Below are 18788 nucleotides of genomic sequence, written 5' to 3'. Positions count from 1 at the left end.
AGATTGTTTTGTTTGGGGCAAAGCGGGTTGCCAGAATATTTCACTGTTCTTAGTGCTCTCATGCAAAGTATGGGTAACGGGAACGTTTAGATTGGTTTATTTCCTCCTATGACAAATGGGATTGTTTAAGGAAAGGAAGAAGAAAGGAGACCACCTTATTGTTATTAGAATTCTCATGCAAATTATAAGTAACGGGTACCCTGAATACTGACTTGCTGTCTATTCATACGTTTAGATCACCAATAGCGAATACCAATAGTCAACATTAAAAAATGTGAGAGTAATTAAGAAAAAGAGTTCTCACTCTCTCTAGAATGAATGAAAGTAGCGCACAGTGCACAGTTCATATTGCTTACTTTTTTAAATTGAATAACATGCCATCTCGGCTGTGCTTGTATGTACCATTGTTAAACGATAGCAGTGAACTTCTTTTGGTATTATTTGTGTTATTTATGTTGAGCCTTACTTTTGTGGCTGATAAATGCGTGTGCCTGAACCCTCCTAAATATGCAACATATTTAAAATAAAATAAAATCAAATAATATTAAACATATTAGGAGTATCTTAAGTGTGCATGTGTGTGAGCCGGTATCTGCGAGCGAATAAAAAAAAGCGTAACGTATCGAAGTACTTAAAATCAATGAAGTCGGCGCGATTGCCTTCGCGATGTTTATTTGTTTATTTGTGGTTACTTTTGAACGCGAAAGTAGATCATAAAATTATACTTTTGATTTTATTGTTGTACAAAAGCATATGATGCTCACATGAATTTATCCTTCCTTACACATATGCCTATGAGCACTTCTTGTAATATATTGTATCATTTTTATTGTAATGACTATTAGCCTCTAATAAAGTAGGCTGTAGCAGCGGAAAGGATTTTTGAACGCGCTTCAATTGCATTCAATGTAAGTAATTAAGGATGTATATAATTAGGTTGAATAAATAAGCAAAAAAAATATGTATATTTCACAATTACAATAAATTTTTTCAATAAATAAATTGATTCAATTATAAGGATATATAAAAAGCTAAGTATGAAATATCTATATTTAAAGCTGTTTTTGATTTTAATAACAAATTTATTAATTTTAATATCACCAACCGTTTTATGATAACCTTTTTCAAGTTTTGGCTGGAGGTATTACTTTTTTATTCTAGATTTTAACAATTTTTTTTTGAAAAGCTGATGCATATGCTTTTAATAGTTCTTTAATTAAATATTTTTAGAGTAATCTAACATTATTTAATTGTGTGTCTCACTTACTTATGTAGCGCCTCTCCAGGCACCTCTGCTGCGCCTTATCTAGTCTCGTACATGAAGTTAGTGTTCAAGTTGGTGTTTTTTCAACTTAATCATTCCACCGCAGACATGGTCTATCTTTACACCTTCTTCTTCCAACTACTGCTTCAAATAATTTTTTCGCTGGAGCATTTTCATGCATTTCCATGACATGATCAAGCCAGCAAAGCCGCTAGATGTATCTTCGGTGAATTATATCAATATTGTGATAAAGTTTGTGCAGCTCAAGGTTCTTTCGTAACTCATAGAGAACCAGAGATCTCACACAGAGGTTGTCACTCGAATACTCTGAGTGCTGCTTCATAAATCTGTAATAACTTAAATGCTTCTGCGCTATATTAAAGCACAGGAATTATTAGCGACCTACAGAGCGTAAGTTATGTTTGTGGAGAGAGGGAGCTCTATATTCCAGTTGCCTACTGAGCCCATTATTATGGTGATTTTTCGTCCAATCTTCAGGCTGACATCATTGTTGTTCGTTATGGCGGTGTTAAGATAGATGAAATCCATGACAGATTCGAAAGTATAATCGCGGTGTTAAGATAGATGAAATCCATGACAGATTCGAAAGTATGATCGCCAGCCATTAGTTCGGCGTCCGAGTGATGCACATTTTTACCAGTAGCCGACATATATTTTGTTTGGTCCTCATTCACCGCTGAGCCGATTTTTGCAGATTTCTTTTAAGTCATGTTAGTTGACATTTATATTTTTCACAAATAAATATATATCAAATCAAATCACACTTTATCTGTCTAATCATATTAAAAAGCTGTTTACAGGGTAATATTGTTACTCTGGCAAAATAACTACCATAGAGTGTTATAAATTTAACTTAAGTGTTATACATTTTGTCCGAGATTTATCAATCGAAAATGAAAATTGCACTAAAAGTGTGTAAAAATTGCATCTCGATTGAAAAAATTATCCCAGATTTATCAAAACTCTTGATATAAGACAATAAATTAAATGCAATATTCACCAGAATCAACCATTTTCTCATCTATCACGTAGGAGACAAAAATGCTGTGATTACTGAAATGCGGTCTTCAGCACTCTAACCTTCATAATCCAAACGCTGGAATCTGTATTTCCCATTCTTGAGAGTTGATAAGGAAATGTGCAGCTGCATAATAGATATCTATATATATATATAGTTAATCCATGGAATTTTTTAAAGGTGGTGTATGCTGAGTGACTTATAATTAAATAAATCTAGTAACCTAAAAATAAATTTTGGTAGTCTTAGAATAGTCTTAGAATAAGAATAATTTTCCATTAAAGAATCGTATATCATTTTTTTCTTTCATATGAGATTTTGTCTTGGATCTGATAAGAATTTTCTTCTTCCGCACACATCGGTGTGATGTGTAGTGTTTGTTGAGATTCGATAAAACCTACTAAATTCTTATATATTTATTCTTCAGAAATCCGTCTTTATCATTTTCATTTTCGATCTTTGCACTGCCGCTTATCAAAGTAAAAGTGTGTGCAACTGTAATTTAATTCCTCAAGTGGTTGGGGTTGATTGAATTTAATGTTTCGCTGGCTACGTTTTATGCTGCAGATACTCGTATCTGCGCTTATGCGTGGAGGGTGGCAAACGTAGACGAGCTCAAACACTAATGCTCTGACTCTCAGATACACAAACTCGCTACATAGTTGCGGATTAAATAATTATTAGTAACAGATACGTTTAAATGCTGACTAAATAATTTAAATACTCACGACGACTCAGAGTATCACAACTAATCTGCGGTTAAGTGTAACGGCTTTCATGAAAAGTAAATACGCATAATTATTCTGAATAGATGAGATGAACTTGAAATTGAAGAATTTTTCAAATAATTTTATTAGTCAATAGATAAAATGTCATTATATCAAACATTGTAGATAAAAGTATCTTATCTACTTTTATGTATTAGTCTAACATACTGTACTCCCCCACTGTTATATGAGTTCTGGTGAGTGAGTTCTGGCATCTTCAGATATTTCTTATTTATTTGTTTTTTGTATTATTTTATTTTTTTTTTTGTTTTGCTCACCGGCTCAATTGAAATTTTGATTTAATATCGTAAATTATAGTATCTCTAAAATAGTGTGTTGCCCACCGCAGCATCTAGCAAAGATACGAGTACATGAATATACGTAATTTGAATGTTTTTATACAATTATTGCTACTTTCAGATACTGAATACTGAATACAGTATACAGAATATAGAATTAGCGTTGAAGGCTCATCTTACAAAAGCACAGATATGCGAGTATGCAAACTTTTATTATTTTAGATTGAATCTAAATAAAACGTAACAGTTAAGTTAGTCTTTGAACGCGGTTTAGTTGAGACAGTAAACTACTGAACTTGTGAGATACACTTGTAGCTATAAATAAAGATTCCATAGATGTAAAAAATTAATATCAAAAACGATTTATATATTGCTTTCTATATACAATGTATTTAGTGTATTTATTATGAATATATATGAATGCTTTTGTGTAGATAAAAGTCTTTAAACATAAGTGGAGTTTAAGATTTGTGATTAAAATTTATTATTTATTTATTAATATTTAATAAAGGTCAATAGTATTAAGTGAAATTTACAATTGCTCTTAAAATCAAGAAAAAAGAAAAAGTAAATATTACAGTTCTTATATAATAGAAAAAGTGATACATAGTGCAAAAAATTTTGAGAATATCGTCGCAGATATCATATTTTTGTGGCTTTTGCAATATAACGAATATAAGTAATATACCTGGAAATGAAAAAAAAAATATATATATAATTTTGTATCTATGCAGTTTACAAATACAAATATAAGTTATTTATCTGGAAGTGGAAAAAAATAAATAAATATTATTTTGTATATAAGCAGTATATATATACAAACATAAGTAACATATGTGGAAATAAAATAAATATAATTTTGTACATACTATAAAACCATCTTGAAATATTTAAAAAAAAAATTTATTTAATTTTTTTATTTTTTATAAATAAATTAGTGTTTGTGTTCGCTTTATAAAAAGTGCCTGAACTTGAAAAAAGATATTATTTAAAAAATAAATTACAAGATCTCGATTTCCGTAAAGAGTATAGGCATTTTAAAATTCTAAAAATTTGTTATTTAAATAAAATAATGACGTAATAAAAAAATAAAATTTAATTTATATAACTAATGCTAAAATGTCTGTATATGGTATTGTATATATATATTAAAGAATGTGAAACATAAAATAATTTATTACAAATATAGCAGAATAATAGGAATTATCTATAATAGCCCACATAACGAAAGAGTCATAATTATTATTTATCCTTGCAAAAAATCGGTTATAGCAGCTAAGAGTCATAAAAGTGATAAGTGATAACAAAACAAAACTACGTTTTATATATAATATATAAAAATATAGTTATTGAAATATTTTTATTTAAAATAATATTTAATATAATCTTAACTTAAAAACTTTTTTTAAAATAAATTTAATTAAGTTGATATGCTAAGGCTGGATGGGAATCTTTTTGTAAAAAAAGTCAATGCCTAATGCTTGAGACAGATTATAACAATGTGATATAAAAATATAACATATAATTTAAATAATTATAGAAAGTTTATAACAATTATTTTTAAATCTTAATAACTTGAATCTAATCCACATTCTGATCTTCTTTGCATCTTAAAAGGCAGTAATAGGGAGTCAGTGTTTTTAGTTTAGTACAAATGCTCTATGATTAGGCCCCGATCACTGCTATTATTCTTTGTGAAATCATTCATTCACTTAAATATTATCATATTTCACTTCCATAAACACTTTTAAAATCCACGTTGGATCTAACACCATTTTGTATCATATAAAGTTGAGTGGAAGCTTTGGATTGTTACAATTTCTCTCAAACCTTTTTTTTGGAAGCACTTTCCTACAAAAGATATATAATATATACTCCATGCTTTACCATATTAACATATGTAGTTAAAAGTTTTCATATTTAATTTCTGAAAGCCATGGTATAACTAACTTGTACAATATACATCCATCAACTTTTAATTATTAGTTTAGTGTGAGCTCTACTTACTTGATTATGTATCCTTTTAAGCCTTTTAATCGAGGGTTATCCCAGAGTTAATATATGTTGTTAAAATACGTGTTATAATCTATCTGCACTATATGAATCTAACAGAATTTTGTATTATATATAGTATAGTTGTAATGGAGCTTCTTTTGTAATAGATCTCCAAATTTTTTTGTGAAGATCTATCCTATATGTGATATTTACTCCGTTTTCACTTCTGTGAAAGGTTATCATTTTCCAATCCGAGAGATATTACTGAAAGTTGTAGTAAAAACATTAGAACTTGTTTTTATCTATTTAAATAATTACTGTAATTTCTATATTAATTAGTAATTGTTATAATTACTAAGTTAATAATTACTAAAGCTTTAAATTAAAAAATGTGAAGTAGTTTTGGTTACGATCTTCATATTGAAATTAAGAAATCAATTAAAGTTTTGTTCAAGAACTAATTATATACAAATATTTTGTGATCATTATATACAAAATAGTTTTATTGATATGCCACAGTTTTGCAGAAAGCAAAACAGAGTTAAGATATGATTGCATCAAATAACTTTATTTTTAAGGATATAGGTCATGTTTCCGAAATCTAGGATATTATATATATATCCAGAATTCAATTTTGAAGGATGAAAGAAGAATCAGTTTCTTATTTCAAATATTTGCTTAGTCAAGAGTCTACTATGCTGCTCAATTAGAAGAAACGGGACTGTATTAAATACATCGACTATTATTGTATCTGAAAAATATTATTAAAATCGAATATTAGTAGTAGCTATCAGTTATTCGTACCTATACAGTTACTTTTTGTGATTTCTTTTTTATCACAACTTGCTTCTCAGTCGATGAATTATTTCAGTAGGGAATATCTAAGTTGAGCTTAGGTTACTTATCGAAAATATTACTTATCATGCATAATCCCGCATGTACTTCACTTTTGATTCAGCCTACACACACACACTTACTTCTTTCCTAAAATATACATTAAGACCGAAAAGTTTTCGGAAATTCTCATTTAAAATTCGCGCGCTGTATATTTTTCGATATTTTAAGTTTATGTAGTTTGGCAGCACTGTCCTTAATTACTATGCCAAAAATGAGCGCGATCTGTCAGACAGTTCGTTTACGGCAGCTGTTGAAACCAGTTCACCTCAGTAGGGCGTTGCGAAAAAAACAATGGAAAAAAATATTGAACAAAGAGTTTGCATCAAATTTTGTGTTTCGAACGAAATTTCGTGTGCAGAATCGTTGCGAATGCTACAAAAGGCTTATGGGGAATCAGTTTTATCGAAAACTCAAGTTTATGAGTGGTACAAAGCCTTCCAGGACGGTCGTACGACCGTCGAAGACATTTCGCAACGCACTACTGAGGTGAACTGGTTTCAACAGCTGCCGTAAACGAACTGTCTGACAGATCGAGCTCATTTTTGGCATAGTAATTAAGGACAGTGCTGCCAAACTACATAAACTTAAAATATCGAAAAATATACAGCGCGCGAATTTTAAATGAGAATTTCCGAAAACTTTTCAGTCTTAATGTATATATTTCTTTTTGAATAAAATTCGTATTTCCATTCAAATATAAAAGTCTTGTTAAAGTCTAATCAGAATAGAGTCTCTTACTTCCTTACTTACTGCAACTCTTCTTCGCATGACATCTAGTCAATTGATAACAGCACCTCCGAACCCAGGCTAGTTGTGAACTATGCACTTTTTCCATAACAACTAGTTTTTCTAATACGACCATATGATAGATATATAATATAATACAATGTGTTTTTGTTTTAATGGTTTAAAATTGTATCTTCAAAGTCTATATGATATCGAGTGATGGTAACTCACGGTTCAAGTTTTCGTTGAAACCACAACAATTATTTATGGTAACAACTGGTTATTTTATTTAATAATACATCCATTATTCGAAAAACTTGATTACTGAATTTGTTCATATTTTGGGATGTGTTATGTGAAGAAAGAGTGTTCATATAATCTAGCGATTACGTGTATCAATGTTTACGTTTGCAAAGGAATATACTTCATGTATAAAATATATTTAATCAAATAAAATTAACTCATAAAAATATAAACGTGTCTAACAAACAATTTAGAATTTTTTTTTTATAAAAATACTAAGACTAATAAAACATTAACTACCCCAAAGTAATTATTACTATCAAGCGAATTTAGCATTTAAAATATCTTAAAAATCTAAAAAAATAAAAATGAAAATTCATAACTCAACTTTGAGATATTCATACCGGAAACATCAATAAGCCCAGAGATATAAGTGTAAAGCCCATAATTTAAATGTACGGAGAAAGCTTTATTTAAATAAAAAATAAAAAGAAAACATTGTAAAATAAAAAAAATTATTACAATTAAAGCACGAAATGGAAAAAAATCTAGAGATACTCGTAATGATCAATTAGTAGCTAGAATACTAGAATGCACGAGGATGGTGAGATAAATTTCACTGAAATTACACGTGAAAGCTCACAGACTGTAAGTAATTTATATAAATTTTTATTGGTCCAGAAATAATTCCTAATCAAAATTCGTCATTCCACAATTACTACGAAACGGATTGTTTAATCAGACTGTCTTGAATTGCTTTTCAGACGAATTGAAGATCACAAAATTAATTCACTTTTAAAAGAAACGGAAGAATATATGTGTTAGAAAGGATTTCGAAGGTGGTTTTATAGAGCAGTGAAAAAATATTAAAGTGAAAGTGACTGATTGAAATGAAGATTATAAAATAAGAGATTATATTAAGTACTCCTTAACAAAAATTAAATAATTAAAATAATTAATTACATATTACTTATGTTAAAAAAAAAACATTTATAACAAAAAAAAATATTTCACAACAAGTATAAACATAATTTATTACAAAATGAAAAAAAGTGAAATTAAATTATTTAAAAATAAAATTAAAATTATTAAAATTGTCACTAAATAAACAAAAATAAATAAAAAAATTATTTAAATTGTTGTTGGTGCTTGTTTGAAAAATTAGTGGTGCTGATATCCTTATCAAGTGTTAAGCACTGAGATTAAGCAAATTTTTGAGGTGTTGTGTAAATATACAATCTAATATAAAAATAAATATAATTCAGAATAAAATTCAAACAAAACAAACCAAAGATAAAAATCTCAATAGCTTTGAAGTGAAATACACACCCACCAAATCTACGAAATCATTCTATGCTGAGGTCTAAGTAAATAGACTAAGTAAATCATAGTGAGTTTTAGATAACGAGAGACGTGTGTGCACATAAAGCGAAACGATGAAATAAAAATTAATAAAATTAAATCAATAAATAATAAATATTTTGTTAATAAAAATATCTGCTGAGATACATTTAGAGTTGAGTTATTGTTTACACGTAGCACAGATATGCATTTAATTGGTGATAGGCAATCTCTCTGTATCTCTCTTGTCTCTATATTAAATGCTGTGTGGTTTGTATTTGCTTCAATCAGTTTGGATTTTCGAAGTCTACTGTATGAAGTTTACTGAATCTTATTTTAGTATCAAAAATTGTCTTTCTTCCACTAATGCATTTAGTGTTCACGTTCATAATAAACTATGTTTTAATATTAACATGACTTAACAAAATAAGAATCAGATAGTTGGAATATAAACGGTTCTGATAAGAACAAAGACAGTTGGGTGAAATATCTGAACGATTATTATAATAACAACAGAAGTCCAAAAAAGGAAACCAATTAAAAAACTTTACTATATACTTCAAAATTTTGAGAAGATTTTCTGTGGCTTAAAATGGAATAGTTAAGCTTTGTATAAACAGAAGATTTTATATGTGATCCTGTGGTTGGGTTTTGGCATTCATAACCCCTGTTGGAAAATGTCGAACCAAATGTACTTCTTCAACAAATGGGGCACTACCTAGGGTAGTAAGTAGGTACTGATGGAAATGAAAAAGGAAGATGTGAAGATCATATTGAAGCAACAAAGAAAAATACAAGATACATGTAAATTGATATTGATAAAGAAAAATAAATAAAATTAGGTACGTGCATTGTGAGAGCGGAATAAATTTCGTATGACGATTATTTAAAGAACTTCTATATTCCAAACTGATCAACTAAATAACGACGATATAAATATACTCACTAACATCACTTTCATATGTATTCCCAGTTATAGGAATATTAAAGGGAATGAAAATATAGATAATTTAACGCGCTTTCATGAACATCTTTCTAGGGCCAGAGGTATACGTTTTGCTTTAGACCCTTCAGATAGAAACCCATTTTGATCTTCTACACCTAGTTAATAACAGGTAAAAGGTATTAAAAATATATAAAATATTCCAATCGAGTTAGTCTTCATACAATAAAATGAGATCCGGAGAATCAATTAATAGGGGCCTATTCCATACTGTCACAATAATTACAATACTCTCAGAACGTTATTGTATAAGATACTACGTAAAGAAATTTCGCTTTTCGTTCAACATTTATTGCAAGAGTTGTAGTAGCTTGGATGAAGAGACACGTTCAAATACCTTATCTGCAACAACAACAACAGAAGAAGTAGATATTTTCTTGACAGTTTGTCAGATTGCTCGTCAGTAAGAACAAAATATCTATTAAACTCTTGTACATAAACATTACTGGTTAGATCTAGTTTATCTATGGAGTGTTCTTGTGAAAAATGTGGTATTAAAACGGAAAATAAATGTTAATATTAAGAGAAGGATTGTTATCTGCCCATCGGCTATTACCGCCAACTGACAAAATTGGTACAAATGGTACTATTTGATATATCTAAAATTTAAGAAAAGATGTTCCAAAGAGGATGTTCAAAACACCGGACACAGATATTTTTGATCCAAAGCTACATTAGTCGAGATTTGAAAATAAGTGGGTAAATATACAGGAAGTAATAATGGTGAAAGTGAAAATGTATGTATGGTGTATGAAAAACAAAGCAGAGTTGAATGTTGAAATAAAGGCTATATGGAAGAAAAGGTAAACATAGCTATACAAGGTTCTGTCACAATAATGAAATACGTGAGAGAAGTTATTATATTCTATTATAAAAGACATCAAATTGACTGGTGTTATCTGTGGAATCAGTACTATAATGACATAATGCTAGTTGGCGTTTTCTTAATATAAGCAATATAAAAAGTTTGCTTAAGCCTCGAGACTAAAAGAAGTAACTTAAATCTTGGGTCCTTTTTTGTTCTTCTATTCTTGGATAACGTTATTGAGTTAAAGCTGAAGTGACTTCCGTTCGTATAACTACATCTCTTGTTAACGCAAGCAGCTCATTTAGCTTAAGGTTGCCTGCCAGTTTTAATGGTACACAAAAATCCTTTTATTAAAAATATTTCGAGGATTGGATCAACTATTGGTATTAGCGTGTTACAGTCAATGGATAGTACTTTGTAGGAGATAATATCGATGTACAATATTGAGCGTTTTTTCTTTATTTTTTGAATAAATTCCAAGCAACTCGTTGGTCGATGTGGTACACAGATCTATGTATATATAAGTGGAAGAAAGTTCATTATCCCAGAAAATTGAACAGAATACCATAACCACGAGAACTTCTTAATTGATGTGTATCCATATCTATATTAACACATCTTTTAGTTCAATATAATCTATTATTACTTTTAGCTTGCCAAATTTAATCCGTTAATCCGTATTTAAAAACTCTCTGGATTGATTTATAGTTACAAGGCCGCATATACTACCAATGAGAGTTAATATCTCTAATGCAATTTGTCAATGAAATGTAGTTTGAAAATTGTTTGTTGCTTGCACGCTCAACTGCGCTCAAATTGTATTATTCCGAATATTGCTGAAATCCGATGAAATCCGATGAAATCCGCTGAATGCCCACAGTTTCTTCAATGTTCAAACAACTCAATTGATAAAAGGCTTATCATTCACTTAGTAAACATGGCGAGCATATGAAGCGCCAGCAAAATAATAATTTATGAAGTACGAGTATACCGTGTGTATGTAGTATATTTGTAGATACATTTATAGAGATATAAAGATACCCGCGAATTCATGCAGGCTCTATCAGTTGTTTAGTTGTTCAGTTGTTGTTTCTATTGTCTTGGGCGTTCAGTTTTCGTATTTCTATTGCCTTTACTTCTGTAAATAAATCATAAGTGTTTGAGTTGTTAAGATTTAAAATAAAATAATAAGTAAAATGCTACAATTATTATAGTAAGTCGAAGATGCTCGAGTGCTTTTAAACAATAATTCAAAAGATTAACCAAATGAGACGAGATAACCCGTTTGCGATAATTAATTTTATATTTTGTTATATTACTTAGTAGTTATATCTCGAAGCGAGATAGATAAATGACAGTTTGGCAAATGAATGAATGGACGCACACTTGATATGAGACTATTTTTGCAAGTGACATGCAGATTTTAATCTTTGGGCTAAAAATTAGTTAAGATCAACGTTCGTTGGCGGAAAGTGTCATTTGTGCGATGTAGCGTGAACAAAATACACGCACAGAACACTCCTGAACAATATATTGTTTATTTCGTGAAAGCGAAGTGCTGAATACTTTGAAATCTGCAAATTAAATAATAGAGAAAACAAATGTTATTAAGTGTGAAATTAATTTAATTAAATAACAAAAAACATAAGAGATAAATAATTAAAAATATAAAAGCATTCATAATACACTACCTGAAATATGGCTGATACGCAGGACTCACCAGTAGTCATGAATAATGTCCAAAAGGACAATAAAGATAGAGAGGAAAATGATAATGAGGAAGATCTTGAAGATGCTCAGACAAAATTACTGGACAATGGTACAGTGAAGACAAATACCATTTTGAATGGTTTAAAAAATGGCGAAAAAACTGAGCAGGATCGCTCAATGACCGAAGATATTAACAAATTATTACGAGATATGCCATTGACGGAGGATATGACATGTGGTTTTTGGATTTTTAAAGGAACATTTTTTCAAAGGTTCGTTATTCTTGGTATTGTCTAAAAGAAATTACTTCAAAAATTGTATTAAAACTTGTATTTTTTATAGATCTCTTTTTTTAAGATCTTTTTATTTATATAAAAAAGTAAATGTATCACTAACTTTTTAAAAATATGTATATCTTTACATATATATATATCTGCCAATATCTGTTAAAAATTTTATGTTGAGTAGAATTAAGAGGTTGGAATTTCAAAATTTATTTCATTATTGAATGTAAAATTTTTTGCATATATATAAAAATTTAGATAACAATATTATTTAATTCTTATTTACAGAATTAAATTATATTTGTGTTGTTTTACATGAATGTTTTCATATTTATTTGTTTTAATTTTAAATTTTTTTTTATATTTCATAAATTATTCTTTGAGTTATAATTTTTGCTCGAAAACTTATATTTTGTATTATTTTATTTTTTTTTATTATTTTATTTTATTTAATTTTTTTTTATTTCATAAAATTTATTTTATATATTTCATTTGATTTTTTTTTACTTCATTTTATTTTGTTTGATTTTATTTAAATTTATTTTGTTTTGTTTTATTCTATTTGATTAAATTTTATTTAATTTTATTTTACATTATTTTATTTTATTTTATTTTATTTTATTTTATTTTATTTTATTTTATTTTATTTTATTTTATTTTATTTTATTTTATTTTATTTTATGAATAAAGTACTCGTGTTGCTGTAAAGCTACGCTTTCTTTGTATTTTATTTTAGTTTATTTTATTTTATCTTAATTTATTTTATTTTATTTTATTTTGTTTTTATTTTATTTTGTTTTGTTTTATATATTATTCAATTTTATTTTATTTTCTTTTGTTTCTTATATTATTTAATTGTTACTAACTTTTTTTATTCTGATTTATTTTATTCCAATATATTTCTTTTAATTTTATTTTATTTTAAAGTATTTTATTTTATGTTATTTAATTTTTTTTTGTGCTCCAATTATTGCAACAAAAGTTTTATTTTAAATTGTTATATATAATTTTTTATTTTATTTTATGATGTTTTACTTCATTCTATTATATTTTATTTAATATTATTCTTTCATATTTTATTTGGTTTATTGTATTTTTTTCTTTTTCTTATTCAATCATTTTATTTCATATTATTTTATTCTAATTTATTTTGTCTTACATTATATTATTTTTCTTTATTTTATATCATTTTATTTAGTTTATTCCATTATAATTACTTTTATTTATTATTTAAGTCTTATATAGAAATATAGAAATATTTAACTCATAAGAACTTCATTTGAGATTCATTTGATTTCATTTGAGATTTAGGACCCTTCACAAAAATAAATTTATGTTATAAATAATTTATTTACTAATATATTATTATTTACTTTATTGATAATTGTTAATCCCACAGAAGGTTCCGTTGAATCTATATTAATCTCTTGAATATGGAATATTTGCTCATTTTAACAAAATATCCCTCGAGAAAAATGCTTACTTTGTATAATTGCATTCAGCTTTCTTAGCAAAATGGACTAAAGCAGCCCGTAAAAACTGAAGTTCATTTTAGTGATGAAATATAGCACTAAGATGATTAATTTTATAATTTAAGTATCTGATATGGTATATATACATATTGTGACTGCAACGTTGGTATTGAATGATTTTGATATAATAATATCAAACTAATTAGTATCATGGTTCCATTGAATTGGCCCATTCAATATTACAAAAAAAAAACAAAGACTTTATACTTTTATTGGCGACACTATATATTACTTACCGCATGGTTAATTTGGTTATACTTGTGGTCAGAGGAGTTGCTTGAGTGTTTGAATGAAAATGAAAACAAAATTTTTTTCAAATTTCTGAAATTGTCGCAAATTTTTACATAAAGCGTCTTAAAAATGTGAATAAAACAACCATGAGATATCGCCACTAAAAGGTTAGTGTGAATTATAAATTCTTGGGATCCTGATTTTTTTCAGAGCTGTGAGCCTTTTTATTTTATTAGAGAAACTTAAGAGATCAATTTTAGTCAAATCGGAGCTGATGAGATTAGAAAGCCTCATCATAATGCGAATGCTTACATCCATAATATTTGTTTGATAAATATGCTTACCATCCTATTCGATTATATCTAATAATTATATTAGGTAAATAAATGCGTTTAGTAAGAAATAGTTTTTACGGTAACCACTTACTATTACAAATAACATTTTAATATATTATGTATATATTGTTTTTGTATTTAACACTTCTAGTCTTTATAACAGAAATATGATGTTTTTTATAATTACAGATTCGCCAATCAAACGGCTTATGTGGTCCTTTACGGTCTCGTAGGTTGTGTTTTTGCTATGACGTACGCCTATTTCAATGGCACGATTACGACAATCGAAAAACGTTTCAAAATTCCATCCAAAAATACAGGTATAATATCGGTCGGAAATGATATCAGTCAGATGTTAGTATCAGCTGTGTTGAGTTATTATGCGGGCAAAGGCCACCGACCACGTTGGATAGGTTTTGGTAAGTAGATATATAACTTCTTTAAAAATCTATAAATAATAATAATATCATTGATATATTCTTAGGTTTGCTGACAATTGTGATATTCTGTGTTTTAACTGCTGCACCGCATTTTCTTTATGGTCCCGGTCAGGATGCTCTGGCGCTAACAGCTGAATTCGGTGCTGTGCCCGATGAGAATACGACAATGGAAGTACTGGAAAAACAACGTACAAAATCGCTATGTAAACTCACAGGTGGCAGTGCAGAATGTGAAATGGGTGATGGCAACTTTGCACCTCAAGTTGTGTTATTCGTGGCACAATTCATATCTGGGATTGGTGGTTCATTATATTACACGCTGGGTGTATCTTATATGGATGATAATACGAAAAAATCGAAAACCCCTGCATTGTTAAGTGAGTAAATGCGTCATCAGTTTATGAAGAGACACGTTTTATGATATATAAATTAAGAAAGAATGTAAGGGAATTAAACTTTATTGGCTGGTAAACTGTTTTACCTAAAATAGTGGTCCAATGTGTTTATTTCATTTTACGTAGATTAAAAGTTATTGTGGCAATAGCAGAGGATTAATGTTGTTTTTAGATACCACAAGTTTAATAAAAATTTCCCCAGTAGTTACAGACAGGCAGACAATTTATCTGAAGTTTGTATAGATAAAAAACGTTATCTATATTTTATTGGTAAACTAACTTGCTAGATGCAAACAAGCTGCTGACGGAAGCATTCATTACTTGAATATTGATTGTCATTTCAGTTATCTTTATCTGTTTATACTTCATGAGATTATGATTTTAAATAAAATTCATAATACAAAATATTTCCTTAATAACAAAAACATATTTTATTGTTACGATTTTTGTTTTGTAATATTAATATTTAATATACAACAAAACGTAGATAAAAGATAATAAAAGATGAAAGTGAAATTATGAAAGAAAATAATTGGGAGCTATCACTATGTGACGACTAAGATAACCTATAATACTCTTTTCTTAACAAATTTTAACAACCAATTCCATATTATTTAACATTGATACATAATAATCTTTTACTTCTTTTAAACCTGTTTCCAATTTTTATTCATTATAGGTCTCTCATATTTCTTGCGTATGTTGGGTCCAGCTGTCGGTTATGCTCTAGCTTCAATATGTTTACGTATCTTCATAGCACCACAATTTAAGCCACTCATAAATGATAAAGATCCACGTTGGCTGGGCGCTTGGTGGTTGGGTTGGTTAATACTTGGTGGTATGCTATTTATATCTGGTATATTTCTATCCATGTTTCCAAAGGACTTGCCTAGAGCGGTGGCACGTCGCATGGTAGAAGAAGATCGTCGAAAAAAGCGTGCATCCACTAAAGAGAAAGAAGTAGATGGATCCATTCTAACAACAAATCTCGATGAAAAGGTGGTTATCGAACCAAAAGCTTCTTTGGGTGATATGATGAGGACTTTCAAACGTTTGCTTACCAATAAAACTCTTATGTATAATAATTTCTCTTCCGTATTTTACTTATTTGGTTATACACCCTATTGGATATTCTCACCGAAATATATTGAAATACAATATAGACAATCGGCAGCTACTTCAAGGTGAGTTCCAGTCTTGTGACAGATAAATTTTATTTATTGAAAACTTTTTTTTTTGTATTCAGTATGGTAACTGGTACGGTGGGACTTGCTTTCTCTGCTGTTGGTGTACTTTTATCTGGTTTTGTTATATCCAGATATAAGCCACGTGCACGCTACATGGCAGCTTGGAATGTTATAGTGGGTTTTCTAACAGTTGCTGGTATTTTATGTTATTCTATGATTGGATGTCCCGGCAATGAACAGTCTATAGTAGTTAACAATAATAATGGGTAAGTGTTTTGTTACATATTAAAAGGAAGTTTAGATAAACTATTTTTTTATAAAAATTTAGTGGTCTCGATAGTGGTCCAACATGTAACTCAGCATGTCACTGTGATTATGTGCGTTATTCGCCAGTTTGTGGAGAGAACAATATGACCTATATATCACCCTGTCATGCGGGCTGTAAGAAAGTACATATTGGAAACAAAGGGAAAAAGGTTAGTGTGTTGATAGATTATTTACTGCTTTAGAGCAGTATCTGACGAGTTACTCTATATGTGTTGAATTGAATATCTATTCGTTTCTAATATATTATGTGTTATAATAATAATTCGGCAGTACAGAAAAGATAGCAAAAACACTAAAACTATTTACCTCATAATTAATAATTATTTATTTATGTTATATTAAACGTTGAACCCATATATCACAGAAATATTACATATTAAACATTTTAATTAAATATCATCTCTTCACAGATTTTCTACGACTGCTCCTGCATACCAACTGGTAGTAAAAATAGTAGTGCTAAACCTATATTCGATCTCCTGACCATTTCGGAACTAACATTAGCGCAAAATGAAACAAGTTGGTTGGAGAGCTCAACACAAAGTTCTTCGCTAACACAACCTAATCCTTCGTCTTCATATTTAGATGTAAGTATTTCAAATAATTTTCCACTATTCAAAACGTAATCAGCACCCATTTTTTTATAGTTTCTAACAGCTGGTCAGGCGATACCCGGTTCTTGTCCCGTAAACTGTTTCACTCAGTTTGTATTATTTTTGTCAGTGATGTGTTGTCTGAAATTTATTGGAGCAACAGGTAGAGCGTCCAATTTCCTTGTCTCTGTACGTTGTGTGCCTGAAAAAGATAAAACAGCTGCTATGGGCTTTGGTATGATGATGATGTCTATGTTGGCTTTTATACCAAGTCCAATATTCTTCGGTTGGGTGCTGGATCGCCTGTGTTTGGTTTGGGGTAAAACATGTACAAATAATGGCAACTGTTGGTTGTATGATCCGCAATCACTAAGGTATCTTTTATCACAACTGTAACTTAAATTTTATAATAAATATATATGTTTGTATTTTAGATATACACTCAATATAACTGCCGCCATATTCATTACTATAGGTGCATTGTTCGATTGTGGTGTCTGGTATTATGTTAAGGACTTGAAGATTTTTGATGAAGAAGTCAAGGATGTCGAAATGGAAATTGTTCAGCATGAAGAAGAATTGAATTCAGAAAAGAAAACAGAAGTTTAATTTAATAATACTTCTATAAATTATATTAAGTAGATTCCTTATATATGTATTTTATTGTACGTTTGTGTGTATTTGTTTGAATGTGTTTTTGTGTATGTGTGAGAATTGTAAAAAAATGTGTTTACATTATGTGTGATCAATATAAAAACTAATGAGAAAATAAATAATAATTTGTTGGATTAAATAAATGTTTATAATGTATTAATTTAAAGTAAATTAATAAATGAAATAAAGATAATATAGATCTAATTACAAATTCAAAAGTTTCATTATATATTGAACAAATATTAGTTGTGTGGTGATCAAAATCATTAAGAAGAAATAAACTTTTTGTAGTTAATAAGTTAATAAACTAATAAATTTAAATTATTTGTTAATAAAATCAATTAATCATTAGTCAAATTAGGTACAACTAAGAAAAATATATGAAATTAACCAAATAAATATAGAACTGAAATAGGTGTGTGCATATCAAAAATTTCAAAAGAAGATGGATCAAATGAAAATAATATTAAATATGTAAAAAAGGATTTCAAATAATATAGTTACTACAAGAAAATCGTGATCTTATTGTTTAATACAAGTCTTGTTATTCAAGAATTAACATACATTTCTACATGCATTCACACATACATAGAAGGAAACATCAAGCTTTCTACATTATGTTTATTCTCACAAGAAATCAGGAATAAAGATTCGCTTTTTCTCTATCTCACTTCACTTCCTTTCACTTTTTGAACGACCAAGTGCCGTTCTCCATTTG

The 18788-nt window shown here is 28.7% G+C and overlaps 1 protein-coding gene across 1 annotated transcript; it reads left to right on the top strand.

Annotated features, from left to right (window-relative positions):
- Window positions 1-11578: 11578 nt before the first annotated feature.
- LOC119681382 (solute carrier organic anion transporter family member 74D-like) lies at window positions 11579-18132 on the top strand. The gene is made up of 9 exons (XM_038094559.1): window positions 11579-12364; window positions 14664-14893; window positions 14959-15291; window positions 15989-16493; window positions 16556-16762; window positions 16825-16972; window positions 17234-17410; window positions 17471-17790; window positions 17851-18132. Exons 1-9 carry the CDS (start codon window positions 12081-12083, stop codon window positions 18023-18025), a joined length of 2379 nt encoding a protein of 792 aa, XP_037950487.1. The 5' UTR covers window positions 11579-12080; the 3' UTR covers window positions 18026-18132.
- The last annotated feature ends 656 nt before the right edge of the window (window positions 18133-18788 follow it).

Source organism: Teleopsis dalmanni, chromosome 2, assembly GCF_002237135.1.
Source record: "Teleopsis dalmanni isolate 2A chromosome 2, ASM223713v2, whole genome shotgun sequence".
Taxonomy (NCBI): Eukaryota; Metazoa; Arthropoda; class Insecta; order Diptera; family Diopsidae; genus Teleopsis; species Teleopsis dalmanni.
This window is presented reverse-complemented; position numbering and strand designations above follow the sequence as displayed.